This window comes from Hyaena hyaena, unplaced genomic scaffold, assembly GCF_003009895.1.
Source record: "Hyaena hyaena isolate Hyena2069 unplaced genomic scaffold, ASM300989v1 scaffold_2, whole genome shotgun sequence".
Classification (NCBI taxonomy): domain Eukaryota; kingdom Metazoa; phylum Chordata; class Mammalia; order Carnivora; family Hyaenidae; genus Hyaena; species Hyaena hyaena.
In genome coordinates this window covers 349,766-365,103 of record NW_024080634.1, presented here as the reverse complement: position 1 = coordinate 365,103, position 15,338 = coordinate 349,766, and the positions used below count along the sequence as shown (strand labels likewise).

The following is a 15,338-nucleotide window of genomic DNA, read 5'->3' as shown; positions in this document are numbered from 1 at the left end:
GAAGGTAGATTATTCTGACCGGTTGAATGTCAGCCAAGAAAAAAAAAAAGGTAAAAATATTGGTTGTTTGGAGCTCAAAATGTGTACTACAAATGCTATTTCTTATCATAAAGTCTGGTTAAAAATTGCTAATTTGAAGATCTTGTATAAGTAAGGTTTTCAATATGAGACAATTGATTCTTATTCATGATTCACAAGTGATTCAGATGTAGCTAAACAACAGCAAATGTCTTCATTACCCCTGAAGCCATACCCTAAAATCAGCAGCGAACAAATTACTCAGAACGGTCTTGCAAATTAGCCAATGGCATGACTTGTATGGTGGGTCCCACTCACGCTGAGGGTATATAAAAGGCCCTCTGCAGGGGAATGTCCACACTGAAGTAACACTTCTCCTCCCCTTCTCTACCCAAGCACAACAACAACCAACGCCATGTGTGGCAGCTATTACGGAAACTATTATGGAGGCTGCAGGTACGGAGGCTGTGGCTACGGAGGCTGTGGCTATGGCTCCTGCTATGGCTGTGGCTTCCGTAGACTAGGCTGTGGCTCTGGCTGTGGCTACGGATATCGCTCCCACTCTCTTTATGGCTGTGGCTCTGGCTGTGGTTTTGGCTGTGGCTACTAGTAATGAGGACGCCATGAGGGACTCTCACCCTCTACACGTGGACATGGGATTCACCAGTTCTGAGCCCTACACCTTCTAGGCCTTTCCCTTGGGTGACGATATCCTGCATGATGAAAGTCTAGTAGGTCTGTTGCTGCCTACAACCTAACCTACAGATTCCCTGGATTTGCCTCAAGAAGTGGGAGATGGTGAAATTCACCTGTGACCGCACAGTTCTGTCTTCATCAGGGTGATGGTGTCACAGCGACTGCCTTGATGATGTTCATGCTGGAGCTCGTTTCTGTGTTGACCTAATAAACTTGTTCAATCCAAAATGGCAGCCCTGGTTTTCATGTTGGTCATAATTTTATGACCAGTATTACTTACAATTTTTTTTCTTTTTTCAAGAAAGCTAACAACTGTTTTCTTTGGGAGGTATTTTTCTCTTATTATCTTTAGGTCAGTTTTCTTAGAAAAGTAGTTTTTGTACAGTTCCATTTCCTCCTCCTCTGCTACTGAGGGAATACTATCTCTTATGCTGGGTAACTGGTAACAGTAAATCATGTACTACTTATATGTTAGGTTAAGCATAGCCTGGCATAGAGTACATAATAAAGAAACAATTAATATCCCCAAATGTTATATTCATGTTCCATAAATTAAATGAACATTGTTGCTGTATCCTTCTCTACTTTTAATCCTCCATTTCAAAGGTATTATTTTAAGGGGTGCCTGGGTGGCTCAGTTGGTTAAGCCTCCAACCTTGGTTCAGGTCATGATCTCACAGTTCACAAGGTGGAGCCCCACATCAGGCTCTGTGCTGACAGTTCAGAGCCTGGAGCCTGCTTCAGATTCTGTGTCTCCCTCTCTCTTTTCCCCTCCCTTGCTTGCGCTCTGTCTCCCTCTGTGTCTCTGTCTCTCTCTCTCTCAAAAATAAACATTTAAAAATTTTGTTTTAAATAGGCATCCATTTTTAAAGGTATCCATTTTATTTTAATTTATTTTATTTTATTTTAATTTTTTATTTTTTATGTTTATTTATTTTTGAGAGAGAATCAGAGCACAAGCAGGGGAAATGTAGAGAGAGAGGGAGACAAAGAATCTGAAGCAGGCTCCAAACTCTGAGCTGTCAGAACAGAGCCTGATGGGGGGCTCGAACTTGTGAACCACGAGATCATGACCCGAACCAAGGTTGGAGGCTTAACCGACTAAGCCAGGGCATCCCTAAAAGTATCCATTTTAAAGGTATAAGAGACATAACTTAAGGAATAGTTTAATAATCTACTACATTCCAAGCTGGCAATAAATTCTAAAGCTATTTGGCATGCATGGTGGGCCATAATATTTAGATAAAAACTCTGTTTCGGATGTAGGCTGAGAAGCTGCAGGGTCTCATGAGATTCTAATTCAAGATGTTGGATGGGACTGTGGTCACATTGAGGCTTCGCTAGGAAGGATTCATTTCCAGACTCATGTTAGTGTTGGCAGATCTCAGTTCATTGGAGTTGTAGGAACAAAAGACTCATTTTCTTGCTGGCTCCTGGCCAGGGACCCTTGCAAACTCTCTGCTGGAAGTCCCCCTCAGCTGCAAATGTTGCCCATAGTTCCTTGCCAAGTAAATTTCCAAGATGGTTGCTTGTTTTCTCAAAGCCAGCAAGGAAGAAGAAAGACTCCAGCAAGATGAGTGCTATAATCTTACGTAACATAATCACTTACACATTAACTATTTACATTTGCCATATTTTGTTGGATACAAAGCAAGTCACTGGTCTCCCTCACACTCACAGAGATGAGGTCACCCCAGGGCATTTTCATCAGGAGGCTGGAATCAAAGGAGCATGTGGAGAGTCTGCCTATCACAGATTCAATATTATTCATCCTTTATAATAGGAATTAACAAGTTGTCCTTCATTTTCAGTGCTCTTCAACAACTTAGATATTCAGTTGTTGAATATTCGATAGAATTCTGAGAAATAATCTAGGTCTTGGCTGTTATGTGAAGTATTTTGTTAACAATTTGCTTTATTCTAAGGATATTGGTGCTTTTGATTTCTAAATCTAATGGCATCCTTTTTAGTAAACTGTATTTTCCTAAGAGATGATCTATTTCATCTAGGTTTTCAAATTTACAATACAAAGAGTTCTTAAAAGTTGTCTCATATGATGTTTAAAATTTCTTGTTTAATGTTCCCTCATATTATTTATTTTTTAAATGGTTTCTCTTTTTTTCTCTTCATCGAATTGGCAAGTTCTGTTAATTCTAATAACAGCATTTTGGCTCATTATAAGTCACCTTTTTATGTGATTCTCTACCTCACTAATTTCTACGTTTTTATTTATTAATTCTTTGTGCTTTTTTGTTTTTTAAAATTTTTCTTTATAAGTGTTATAAAGTATACTAGGAAATATAAATTTATTTTCTTTCATTTTTACTGATGAAAGTCTTCATGCTATAATTTTTTTTTTTATAAAACTGCTTTAAATATTTCTCATAAGCCCTGTTATGGACCATTTTTATCATTTAATTATTTTAAGATCTGTCATTTCATTTGTATCACCTCTCTCACCAAAGAATTTTTTAATGGAAGGTTTTTTATTTTCCAAGTAAAAGGGTATTTTTGTGTGTGTTTTATTACAGATTGATTTTATTTTATTTTATTATTATTTTTTAAATGTTTTATTTATTTCTAGGGGAGAGAGAGAGAGAGAGAGAGACAGCATGAGCAGGGGAGGGTCAGAGAGAGGGAGTCACAGACTGAAACAGACTGAAACAGTCACAGACTGAAACAGGCTCCAGGCTCTGAGCTGGCAGTCAGCACAGAGCCCGACGCGGGGCTCGAACCTACGAACCGCGAGATCATGACCTAAGCGAAAGTCGGACGCTTAACCGACTAAGCCACCCAGGTCCCCCAGCTTGATTTTATTTTTAAAGGGTTTTTTATTCTTTATTCTCATTAACAATTATTGTTTTTATTATCTGACTTCAAAGAGTATTTTTTTCTAGTATTTCTACTTTACAAAACTTACTAATGCTTTCTATAAATAGACAATCAATTTTTGTGGATATTTTCTGGGAGCTTGAGAAGATGATTCATCTCTATTATTAGGATATAAAGGTCAATATGTAACCATAAAAGCTACCTTTTTGATAACAATGTTTAGGTCTTCTCTTTGCTTACTTATTTTTTCCATTTTGTCTTCTTCTGAAAGTGCTGTTTTAAAGTCCCCCATTACTAAAATGATTTCTTCTACATCTTGGCTTTATATATCTGTACCTTCATAAAGAGGGTATGTGTATTATTTGCTATATGCACATTGATACCTGTAAGATATTTCTTGTGATTTGTTTGTTATTTGCACGAGAAAGCTCTCCTGTGTCACAGTTAATCATTTTTGGCCTGAATTCTATTTGGTTGATATCATGGTCGTTTTATTTTCTTGTGACATTTTGCCCATATACTTTTGTATATGCCTTTATTTTTGTATTTCTGACAATTTGTTTTAGGTGTATATGTACAGCACATACACACATGTTTTGCTTCATGAGCCAAATTTAAAATGTTTTCTTTAATAGATAAATGAAGTCAATTCATATGTGTTGATATGATGGTTATGTTTCATAATTCAATACACTGTAATAAATTATAAAAATGGTATTTGGATAGTTGTAGTTTTTCTAGTGGTTACTTAGGTACCTTTGTATCTATAATAACTTTAACGTGTTTAGTTCCCTCTTTTCTTATTCAACCTTTTATTATCTAATATTTATATTCATATATATCTGATATATAAGTATATACTAGTTATATTCATATTTGTAACTTCCCTTGTTGTCTATACAACATCAGCTTAATTTATTTCCTTCTTTCCCTCTTCTGCTACTTCCTTGTCTTTTAGCTGGATTATTACTACTTTGTCATCATGACACATTTATATATTATTAGCTTTACATATTTATATATAATTAATATACAAATATTATTAATCAATATATTATAATCTTCATATCTAGTCTTTGTGATTGGTTTCGCTGTATATTTCACTAAATATATATCATGGCACACACACATAGTCACACATATGTATACATGTATACCCATAGGCATGTATAGACACACACACACACACACACACACACACACCCCTATATATCTATATGCCTTTAATGTTTTGCTACTCACTATAGGCTTGAGAGTGAAGAATTTCCTAATTTCTTCTATGCTGAACACTGTTGTTCTAATACACTATTATATGAAAAACAGCTTCATTAGATATAAAGTCTTTAGTTAATGTTTGTTTTTATTAGTCTTTAAATGATTTCTCTTGTCTCTCTTTGAATACAGCTTTTGAAAATTCTGATTAATAACCTAATTCTTTATTCTTCGTAAATTATGTTATTGCCTAAAAGCTTTGAATAAGCTTTCTTGACCATTAAAATATAATATTTTAATAATGTATATTTATAATTAATACTTTTTATTAATATTCTCTGTTTCCAATTAAGACCTCTCAGTGAGTATTTTTAGATCAAACAAAATAAATTAACACCAAAATGCTTCATAATTAAATTTTTGGAAAGTAAGGGCAAAGAAAAAACCTTGAAAATAGCCAGAAAAACACAACACATTGTGCACAACACATATCAGCAATTTGAATGACAGTTGATTTGTCATCTGAAACAATGGAGTAATAAAAAATGACATAGCATTTTTCAAATGTTGAAAGAAAATAACTATCATCAATGTATTTTACATCTTGCAAAACTATTTTCAAGAATGAAGGGGAGGGGTCGCTGGGTGGCTCAATTGCTTAAGCATCCCACTCTTTTTTTAATGTTTATTTTTAGTATTTTTAAGAGGAGAGAGACAGAGACAGAGTGTGAGTGGGGGAGGGGCAGAGAGAGAAGAGAGACACGGAATCTGAAGCAGGCTCCAGGCTCAGAGTTGTCAGCACAAAGCCTGATTGTGGGGTGTGAACCCATGAACCATGAGATCATGACCTGAGCCAAAGTTGGATGTTTAACTGACTGAGCCACCCAGGCACCCCTAATTTTTTTTAATGTTTATTTTTTTATTTTTGAGAGAGAGACAGAGTGTGAATGGAGGAGGGGCAGAGACAGAGGGAGACACAGAATCTGAAACAGGCTCCAGCCTCTGAGCTGTCAACACAGAGCCTGACAAGGGGGTTGAACCCACAAACCAAAGCATTCCACTCCTGATTTTGGCTCAGGTAGTTCTGGGCTGCAGCACAGAGTCTGCTTGGGATTCTCATCTCTCTCTCTGACCCTGCCCTGCTTACACTCTCTTCCTCTCTTCCCCTCACTCTTTCAAAATAAGTAAGTAAACATTTTAAAAAGAAAAATGAAGGGGAAATAAAAACATCCTCAAGAGAAAATAAATAATTTGTCATTAGTAAACCTACATTTAAAGATTGACTTCAAATTCAAGAGCTCAGCGATACGGTCAAACGCAACAATATCCGTATCATAGGAATACCAGAAGAGGAAGAGAGAGGGAAAGGTGCTGAAGGAGTCCTGGAACAAATTATAGCAGAGAACTTCCCCGACCTGGGGAAGGAAGTAAATGTGGAAGTACAAGAGGCTCAGAGGACTCCCCTCAGACGTAACCTGAATCGATCTTCTGCACGACATATCATAGTGAAAATGGCCAAATACAAGGACAAAGAGAGAATTTTGAAAGCAGCTAGGGAGAAAAGGGCCCTAACATACAAAGGGAAACCTATCAGAGTGGTGACAGACCTATCTACTGAAACTTGGCAGGCTAGAAAGGAATGGCAGGAAATCTTCAATGTGATGAACAGTAAAAATATGCAGCCAAGAATCCTCTATCCAGCAAGCCTGTCATTCAAAATAGAAGGAGAGATAAAAACCTTTCCAAATAAACAGAAATTGAAAGAATTTGTCACCACGAAGCCAGCCCTACAAGAAATCCTGAGGGGGATGCTCTGAAGGAAAGGTTGCAAGGAACAAAGATACCAGAGACACCACCACAAACATGAACCCTACAAAAGATACAAAGACTCTAAACCCACATATTTCAATAATAACACTGAATGTAAATGGGCTGAATGCTCCAATCAAAAGACATAGGGTAGCAGAATGGATTAAGAAACAAAATCCATCAATATGCTGTCTACAAGAAACTCATTTTAGACGGGAAGATACCTTCAGATTAAAAGTAAGGGGATGGAGAAATATATATCATGCTACAGGAAATCAAAAGAAAGCCGGAGTAGCGATACTTATATCAGACAAACTGGACTTTAAATTAAAGACAATCACAAGAGATGAAGAAGGGCACTACATAATAATTACAGGGTCCATCCATCAGGAAGAACTAACAATCATAAATGTCTACGCACCGAATATGGGAGCACCTAAATATCTAAAACAATTAATCACAAACAGAAACAAGCTTATAGATAAGAATGTGCTAATAGCAGGGGACTTTAATACTCCGCTTACAGCAATGGATAGGTCAACCAGACAGAAAATCACTAAAGAAATAATGGACTTGAAAGACACATTGGACCAGATGGATCTGACGGATATATTTAGAACTTTACATCCTGAGGCCAGGGAATTTACTTTCTTCTCAAGTGCGCATGGCACATTCTCCAAGATAGATCACATACTGGGACATAAAGCAGCCCTCAATAAATATAAAAGAATAGAGATCATACCATGCACACTGTCAGATCACAATGCTTTGAAACTTGAAATCAATTACAGGAAGAAGTCTGGAAAACCGCCAAAAACATGGAGGTTAAAGAACACCCTTCTAAAGAATGAATGGGCCAATCAGGCAATTAGAGAGGAAATTAAAAAATATATGGAAACAAATGAAAATGAAAACACAACAATTCAAAATCTATGGGATGCGGCCAAGGCAGTCCTAAGAGGAAAGTACATTGCTCTCCAGGCCTATTTCAAGAGATTAGAAAAAGCACAAGTCCAAAATCTAACAGCTCACCTAAAGGAGCTAGAGGCAGAGCAACAAGAACGCCCTAAACCCAGTAGAAGAAGAGAAATAGTAAAAATTAGAGCAGAAATAAACAACATAGAGACCAAAGAAACAATTGAACAGATCAATGAAACCAAGAGTTGGTTTTTTGAAAAAGTAAACAAAATTGACAAACCTCTAGCCAGGCTTATCAAAAAGAAAAGAGAGAGCACCCAAATAGACAAAATTATGAATGAAAATGGACTTATTACAACCAACCCCTCAGAAATACAAGCAATTATCAGGGAATACTATGAAAAATTATATGCCAACAAATTGGACAACTTAGAAGAAATGGACAAATTCCTAAACACACACTCACTACCAAAATTCACACGGGAAGAAATAGAAAACCTGAACAGACCCATAACGAGTGAAGAAATCGAATCAGTGATCAAAAATCTCCCAACAAATAAGAGCCCTGGACCTGATGGTTTCCCTGGGGAATTCTACCAGACATTTAAAACAGAATTAATCCCAATTCTTCTCAAGCTATTCCAAAAAATAGAAGTCGAAGGAAAACTCCCGGACTCATTTTATGAAGCCAGCATCACTCTGATTCCCAAGCCAGACAGAGATCCAACAAAAAAAGAGAACTATAGGCCAATATCCTTGATGAATACGGATGCAAAAATTCTCAACAAGATCCTTGCAAATCGAATCCAGCAGCATATCAAAAGAATCATCCACCAAGATCAAGTGGGATTCATTCCTGGGTTACAGGGCTGGTTCAACATTCGCAAATCAATCAATGTGATCCATCATATCAATAAAAGAAAAGATAAAAACCATATGATCCTGTCAATAGATGCAGAAAAAGCATTTGACAAAATACAGCATCCCTTCTTAATAAAGACTCTCGAGAAAGTTGGGATAGAAGGAACCTACTTAAACATCATCAAAGCCATCTATGAGAAGCCTTCAGCTAACATCATCCTCAACGGGGAAAAACTGAGAGCTTTCCCCCTGAGATCAGGAACACGACAGGGATGTCCACTCTCACCACTGTTGTTTAACATAGTGCTGGAAGTCCTAGCATCAGCCATCAGACAACAAAAGGAAATCAAAGGCATCAGAATTGGCAAAGAGGAAGTCAAACTTTCACTCTTCGCAGATGACATGATACTCTACATAGAAAACCCGACAGACTCCACCAGAAGCCTACTAGAACTGATCCAAGAATTCAGCCAAGTTGCAGGGTACAAAATCAACGTACAGAAATCGGTTGCATTTTTATACACCAATAATGAAGCAACAGAAAGAGAAATCAAGAAACTGATCCCATTCACAATTGCACAAAAAACCATAAAATACCTCGGAATAAACCTAACCAAGGATACAAGAGATCTGTATGATGAAAACTATAGAAAACTTATGAAGGAAATTGAAGAAGACACAAAGAAATGGAAAAACATTCCATGCTCATGGATAGGAAGAATAAATATAGTTAAGATGTCATTACTACCTAAAGCACTCTACACATTCAATGCAATTCCAATCAAAATTGCACCAGCATACTTCTCAAAACTAGAACAAACTATCCAAAAATTTGTATGGAACCACAAAAGACCCCGAATAGCCAAAGTAATACTGAAAAATAAAACCAAAACGGGAGGTATCACCATCCCAGACTTCAGCCTCTACTACAAAGCTGTCATCCTCAAGACAGTATGGTATTGGCACAAAAACAGACACATAGACCAATGGAACAGAATTGAGAACTCAGAAGTGGACCCAAAAGTATACAGCCAACTGATCTTTGACAAAGCAGGAAAGAATATCCAATGGAAAAAAGACAGCCTTTTTAACAGATGGTGTTGGGAGAACTGGACAGCAACATGCAGAAGAATGAAACTAGATCATTTTCTCACACCATGCACAAAAATCAACTCAAAATGGATAAAGGACCTGAACGTGAGACAGGAAACTATCAACACCCTAGAGGAGAAAGCAGGAAACAACCTCCTTGACCTCCACCGCAGCAACTTCTTACTTGACACATCCCCAAAAGCAAGGGAATCAAGAGCAAAAATAAACTGTTGGGACCTCATCAAGATTAAAAGCTTCTGCACAGCCAAGGAAACAACCCAGAAAATTAATAGGCAACCAACGGAATGGGAAAAGATAGTTGCAAATGACATATCAGATAAAGGGTTAATATCCAGAATCTATAAGGAACTCACCAAACTACACGCCCGAAAAACAAACAACCCAGTGAAGAAATGGGCAGAAGACATGAACAGACACTTCTCCAAAGAGGACATCCAGATGGCCAACAGACACATGAAACGATGCTCAGCATCCCTCCTCATCAGGGAAATACAAATCAAAACCACACTGAGATACCACCTCACGCCAGTCAGAGTGGCTAAAATGAGCAAATCAGAGAACTCTAGATGCTGGCGAGGATGTGGAGAAACGGGCACCCTCCTACACTGTTGGTGGGAATGTAAACTGGTACAGCCCCTCTGGAAAACAGTGTGGAGGTTCCTCAGGAAACTAACAATAGAACTCCCTTATGACCCAGCAATAGCACTGCTAGGAATTTACCCAAGGGATACAGAAATGCTGAGGCATAGGAGCACATGTACCCCAATGTTCATAGCAGCACTCTCCACAATAGCTAAAACATGGAAAGAGCCTAAGTGTCCATCAACAGATGAATGGATCAAGAAGATGTGGTTTATCTATACCATGGAATACTACATGGCAATGAGAAACAATGAAATCTGGCCATGTGTAGCAACATGGATGGACCTTGAGGGTGTTATGCTGAGCGAAATAAGTCAGGCAGAGAAGGACAAATATCATATGTTTGCACGTATAGGAGGATTAGGAGGAACTTGACGGAGGAACAAGGGGGAGAAGAAAGGGGGAAATGGTGGGGGAAAGGGAGAGAGGCAAACCATGAGAGACTCTTGAATGCTGACAAAAACTGAGGACTGATGGATGTGGGGGGGAGGGGGGAGGGCATGGAGGAGGACACTTGTGGGGATGAGCACTGAGTGTTATGTGGAAACTAATTTGACAATAAACTATTTGTAAAAAAAAAATAAAAAATAAATAAATAAAAATAAAAAATAAAAAAACCAAAATGGGTTGAGTAAAAATAAATAAATAAATAAAGATTGACTTCAAAAAGTTCTTCAAACAAAAAAGAAATGCTAAAGGAGGGGATCTTGAAACATCAAGAAGGCACAATGGAAAAAACAGAAATATGAGTATATCCGATAGACTAATCTCTTGCTCATGACTTTTAGGAATCATATTTGATGACTGAAATAAAAATTGTAGCACCATAATCAGGGCAATAATATTAAAAGTATACATGATAAGGAATCTAATCAAAGTAGATGCCCAACATTTCACTTGTGACCATAAATATTGATATGCCAGTACACTGATGTAAGTTGCATACGCATACTGTAGTACCCAGAGGAAGCATCATAAAAACTATGTAAATATATACATTTAAAAAAGCCATAAGTAAGTTTAGATGAGAGGAGGGAGGAGTGAAGATGACAAAGTAGTAAGGAGACCCTGGGCTTGTCTCATCCCTCAAACATGGCTGGATCAACATCAAACCATTCTGAACACCTAGGAAATTGATCTGAGGATTAACAGAATAGCCTGAATAATTTGAGGAAGAGAACTTGGCAGTTAGTGCCTAGTATGGAGAGGCGAATTGGGGGAGAGAAAAGCCATAGTGCTGCAGAGGCGAGGGAGCTGTTCTCATTGAGAAGAGAAAGACAGAGGGGGAGAGAGAGTAGTGCATAGAGTTTGCACAAGAAACCATTCCCCCTGAAAGCAGTGAGGGAGAAAGAGTGAAGATGTGCATAGGGGACTGCACAAGAAAACTGTTCCCTAAAACCATTGACAGGAGAAAAAGAGAGAATTTCAATACAACTAGATTCTAATAAATAGCAGAGCACAGAGTCGGAAATTTCAGAGGTCAGCCACTGGTGGTGCTCTGGTAAGGAAGTGGAGCAGAGGCCCTGGAGTGGGCAGTATGGTCTGAGGATACTGTGGGTCGATTGGGGAGAAGCAGGTCCTCTGCTTGGAGTGCATTTGGTAGAGGTGATACAGCCACCTCTGTGGGCAAAAGACCCATTGGATTTCATCAAGCTGACACATTCACCTGTATAGAAACAGATTGGGTGAGGGGAGCAAACTCTGGCCTCGGTGTGTGCTGTGATTTATCATAAACTCTGAGCTGTGTGGCTATGCAGTGGCACGACTGCTTCCTGGGACAAGCTGACCCCAGCCACAGCGTGGCGAGACTGTCCGTCAGAAGATTACTGTGGGTCCGAACCTAAGGAGTCCCTGAAGTGTGGGCTTTCGAACACAGCTGCACTTCAGATAAACTTCTGGAAAGAGGCGATGCCTGGTGGGCAGATAGCTGGGACACAGACAGGGGGGAGGTGGGGAGCTGATGGAAATGGGGGATAAAGGAAGGGTGACTGATTGTGCATCTGTGAGGGCAAAAACTCCATGCTCTGAAGACTAAATGAAGCCATTTTCACCATTAGCCCATCAACCCTGATAGACCCCAGTGAGCTAAACAGTGCCACCAAATGGAGAATAGAGACATTACTGTGCTGTGCCCTCCAGGCACATCTCCAATAGGGGAAGCTGGCCTGAGAATCAGAGCACCAGGCCCCTCCCTCAGAAGACCAGCACAAATCCCTTCCTCCTGCTTAGTACACTGACCGTAGAGTGCTGCAAAATTTCAGCTCTAATGGAAACTAGATTTTGTTTCATTTGGTTATTTTTGTTTCTTCATATTTTAATTGTTGTTGTTGCTTCTGTTTTTATGTTATTGCTGCTGTTTTTCTTTTGTTTCTTGGACGCAGAAATAGTAAATTTTTATTTTATTTTATTTTACTATTTTTTTACTTTTTACTTTTTTCTCTTTTTCTCTCTTTTCTATCAAGCTTCTCTTAAAAAGCAAACCAAAATATACCTAGGATCTAGCTTCCTTTATTTGATTTTTAAAATTTTTACATTTTTATTTCATTCTATTATTATTATTGTTATTATTATTATTATTACTTCCTAAAAAATGACAAGACAGAGGAATTCACCTCGAAAGACAGAACAGGAAGACCATGTGGGAGAAGAAGGGGAAAAATAGTTGGAGAGAGGCAAACCATGAGAAACTCTTGAATGCTGAGAACAAACTGAGGGCTGATGTGGGTGGAGGAGAGGGGAAGGGAGGTGATGGGCATGGGAAGGACACTTGTTGGGATGAGTACTGGGTGTTATATATTAACCAAATTGACAATAAACTATTTAAGAAAAAAGAAAAGACAGAACAGGAAGAAATCACAGCCAGAGATTTGTTCAATGCAGATATAAGTAAGATGTCTGAACTAGAATTTAAAACAATTTATAAGGATACTAGCTGGGCTTGGGAAAAAAAAGGCATAGAAGACACCAGAGAATCTCTTTCTGTAGAGATAAAAGAACTAAAATCTAGTCAGGCTGAAATTAACAATGCTATAACCAAGATGCAAACCCAAACAGAGGCCATAGAAACAAGGATGGATGAGGCAGAGGAACAAATTAGCAATATAGAAGATAAAATTATTGGAAATAATGAAGCTGAAAAGAAGAGGGAAACAAAGGTCAAGAATCACTAAGGCAGACTTATGGAACTCAGCAATTTATTAAAGCAGAGTAATATTTTTTAAATTAAACGTTTATTTATTTTTGAGAGAGACAGGGTATGAGTGAGGGAGGGGAAGAGAGAGAGAGAGGGACAATGAATCCAAAGCCAGCTCCAGGCTCTGAGGTGTCAACACAGAACCTGGTGTGGAGTTTGAACTAGCGAACCACAATATCATGACCTGAGCTGAAGTTGGCCACTTAACTGACTGAGCCACTAAGGTGCCCCCAAATGTAATAACATTCATATCATAAGAGTCCCAGAAGATGAAGCAAGGGAAAAAAGACAGAATGTGTATATGAGAAAATCATAGCTGAAAATTTCCCTGTGGAGAAGGACACAGACGTCAAAATCCAAGAAGCAAAGAGCATTCTCATTAAATTCAACCAAAGCTGGCCATTACCAAGACATAGCATAGTCAAATTCACAAAGTACTATGGCACTTGGGTGGCTTAGTGGGTTCAGTGTCCGACTTTGGCTCAGATTATTATCTATGACTTGTGGGTTCAAGCCTCATGCTTGGCTCCGTGCTGACAGCTCGGAGCCTGGAGCTGCTTCGGATTCTGTGTCTCCCTCTCTCTCTCTGGCCCTCTCTGCCCCTGCTAACATGCTGTCTCTTTCCCTTTCTCAAAAATAAGTAAACGTTAAAAAAATTCAAATTCCCAAAATACACAAACAAGGAAAGAATCTTGAAAGCAGCAAAGGAAAAAAGTCCATAACCTACAAGGGAAGACAAATCAGGTTTGCAGCAGATCTGTTCACAGAAACCTGGCAGACCAGAAGGGAGTGGCACGATATATTTAATGTGTTGAATGGAAAAAATATATAGGCAAGAATACTCTATACTGCAAAGCTGTCGTTCAATACGGAACAACAAACAGAGAGACAATACAGCGAGACAAAGGGCTTCCCAGACAAACAAAAGCTAAAGGCATTTGTAACCACTCAACCAGTCCTGCAAGAAATTTTAAAGGGGAACTCTTTGAGTGGAGAAAAAAAAAAAAAAAAAACCAAAAGCAAAAAATACTAAAATGGATCAGAGAGCATCATCAGAAACACCAACTCTATAGTTAACACAATGGCATTAAGTTCATATGTTTCAAGAACCACTCTGAATGTTCCAATCAGAAGACACAGGGTAGCGGAGTAGATTAAAAAACAAGATCTCTCTATACATGGCCTACAAGAGGCTTATTTTAGACCTAAAGATGCTTGCAGATTGAAAATGAAGGAATGAAGAACTATCTATTATGCTAATGGACATAAAAAGAAAGCTGGAGTAGCCATACTTATATCAGACAAACTATATTTTAAAACAAAGACTGTAACAAGAGATGAAAAGGGCATTACATTATAATTAAAGGGTCTATCCATCAAGAAGTTTGGGGAAATAGGTTCAAGAATTCTTTATACTTACATAAATGGGTTAGAAAAAGCTTAGGGTGGAAAGCCACCACCACAGGGCAAAATTGCCCAAGGTTAGTTAGTGAGATATTATGATGGAATCAAGAGTAATTTGTATATCACCTGCAGGAAACTACTTTCCATCTGGCACCTATATACTTTGATCACAACTTCAAATCCCACTTGCCCCCAGACCTTTGCTTCTTACACACACAAGTTAATTATTTCTATCTGATTGTTTTCTTCACATTCACCATGTGTATAAGATCTTGAGAACTCAATGAATATGGAGCCGAAATCCCTGTTTGGGGCTTTTGTCTCCTCCCAGACATTAGCTTTCCTTGTTTTCATTTCTGCATCCACTCTCTTGCTGGACAAGAAAGAACTCCAGACTCATAGTCTGTGACAAAGAAGATCTAACAACTGTAATTATTTTTCTCCCAATTTGAAAGAACCCAAATACATGATACAATTAATCACAAACATAAAGAAAGTTATTGAAAATAATACAATACCATAATATAATAATGAGACTTTAACACCCCATTATAGCAATGGACAGATCATCTAAGCAGAAAATCAAGGAAGCAATGGCTTTGAATGACACAGTGGACAAGAGGGATTTAACATATATTCA

At 38.2% G+C, this 15,338-nt stretch overlaps 1 protein-coding gene across 1 annotated transcript; it reads left to right on the top strand.

Moving 5' to 3' along the window:
* Positions 1–433: 433 nt before the first annotated feature.
* On the top strand, positions 434–12,078 carry LOC120230133 (keratin-associated protein 21-2-like). The gene is made up of 2 exons (XM_039229587.1): positions 434–627; positions 11,859–12,078. Exons 1-2 carry the CDS (start codon positions 434–436, stop codon positions 12,076–12,078), a joined length of 414 nt encoding a protein of 137 aa, XP_039085518.1.
* The last annotated feature ends 3,260 nt before the right edge of the window (positions 12,079–15,338 follow it).

Bases quoted from the DNA above. Each gene is read 5' to 3' on its own strand.
- LOC120230133 (XM_039229587.1), top strand. From the start codon at position 434: ATGTGTGGCAGCTATTACGGAAACTATTATGGAGGCTGCAGGTACGGA. The intron at 628-11,858 runs GTAATGAGGACG...GTGGCTATGCAG, and splicing joins GGTTTTGGCTGTGGCTACTA to TGGCACGACTGCTTCCTGGG.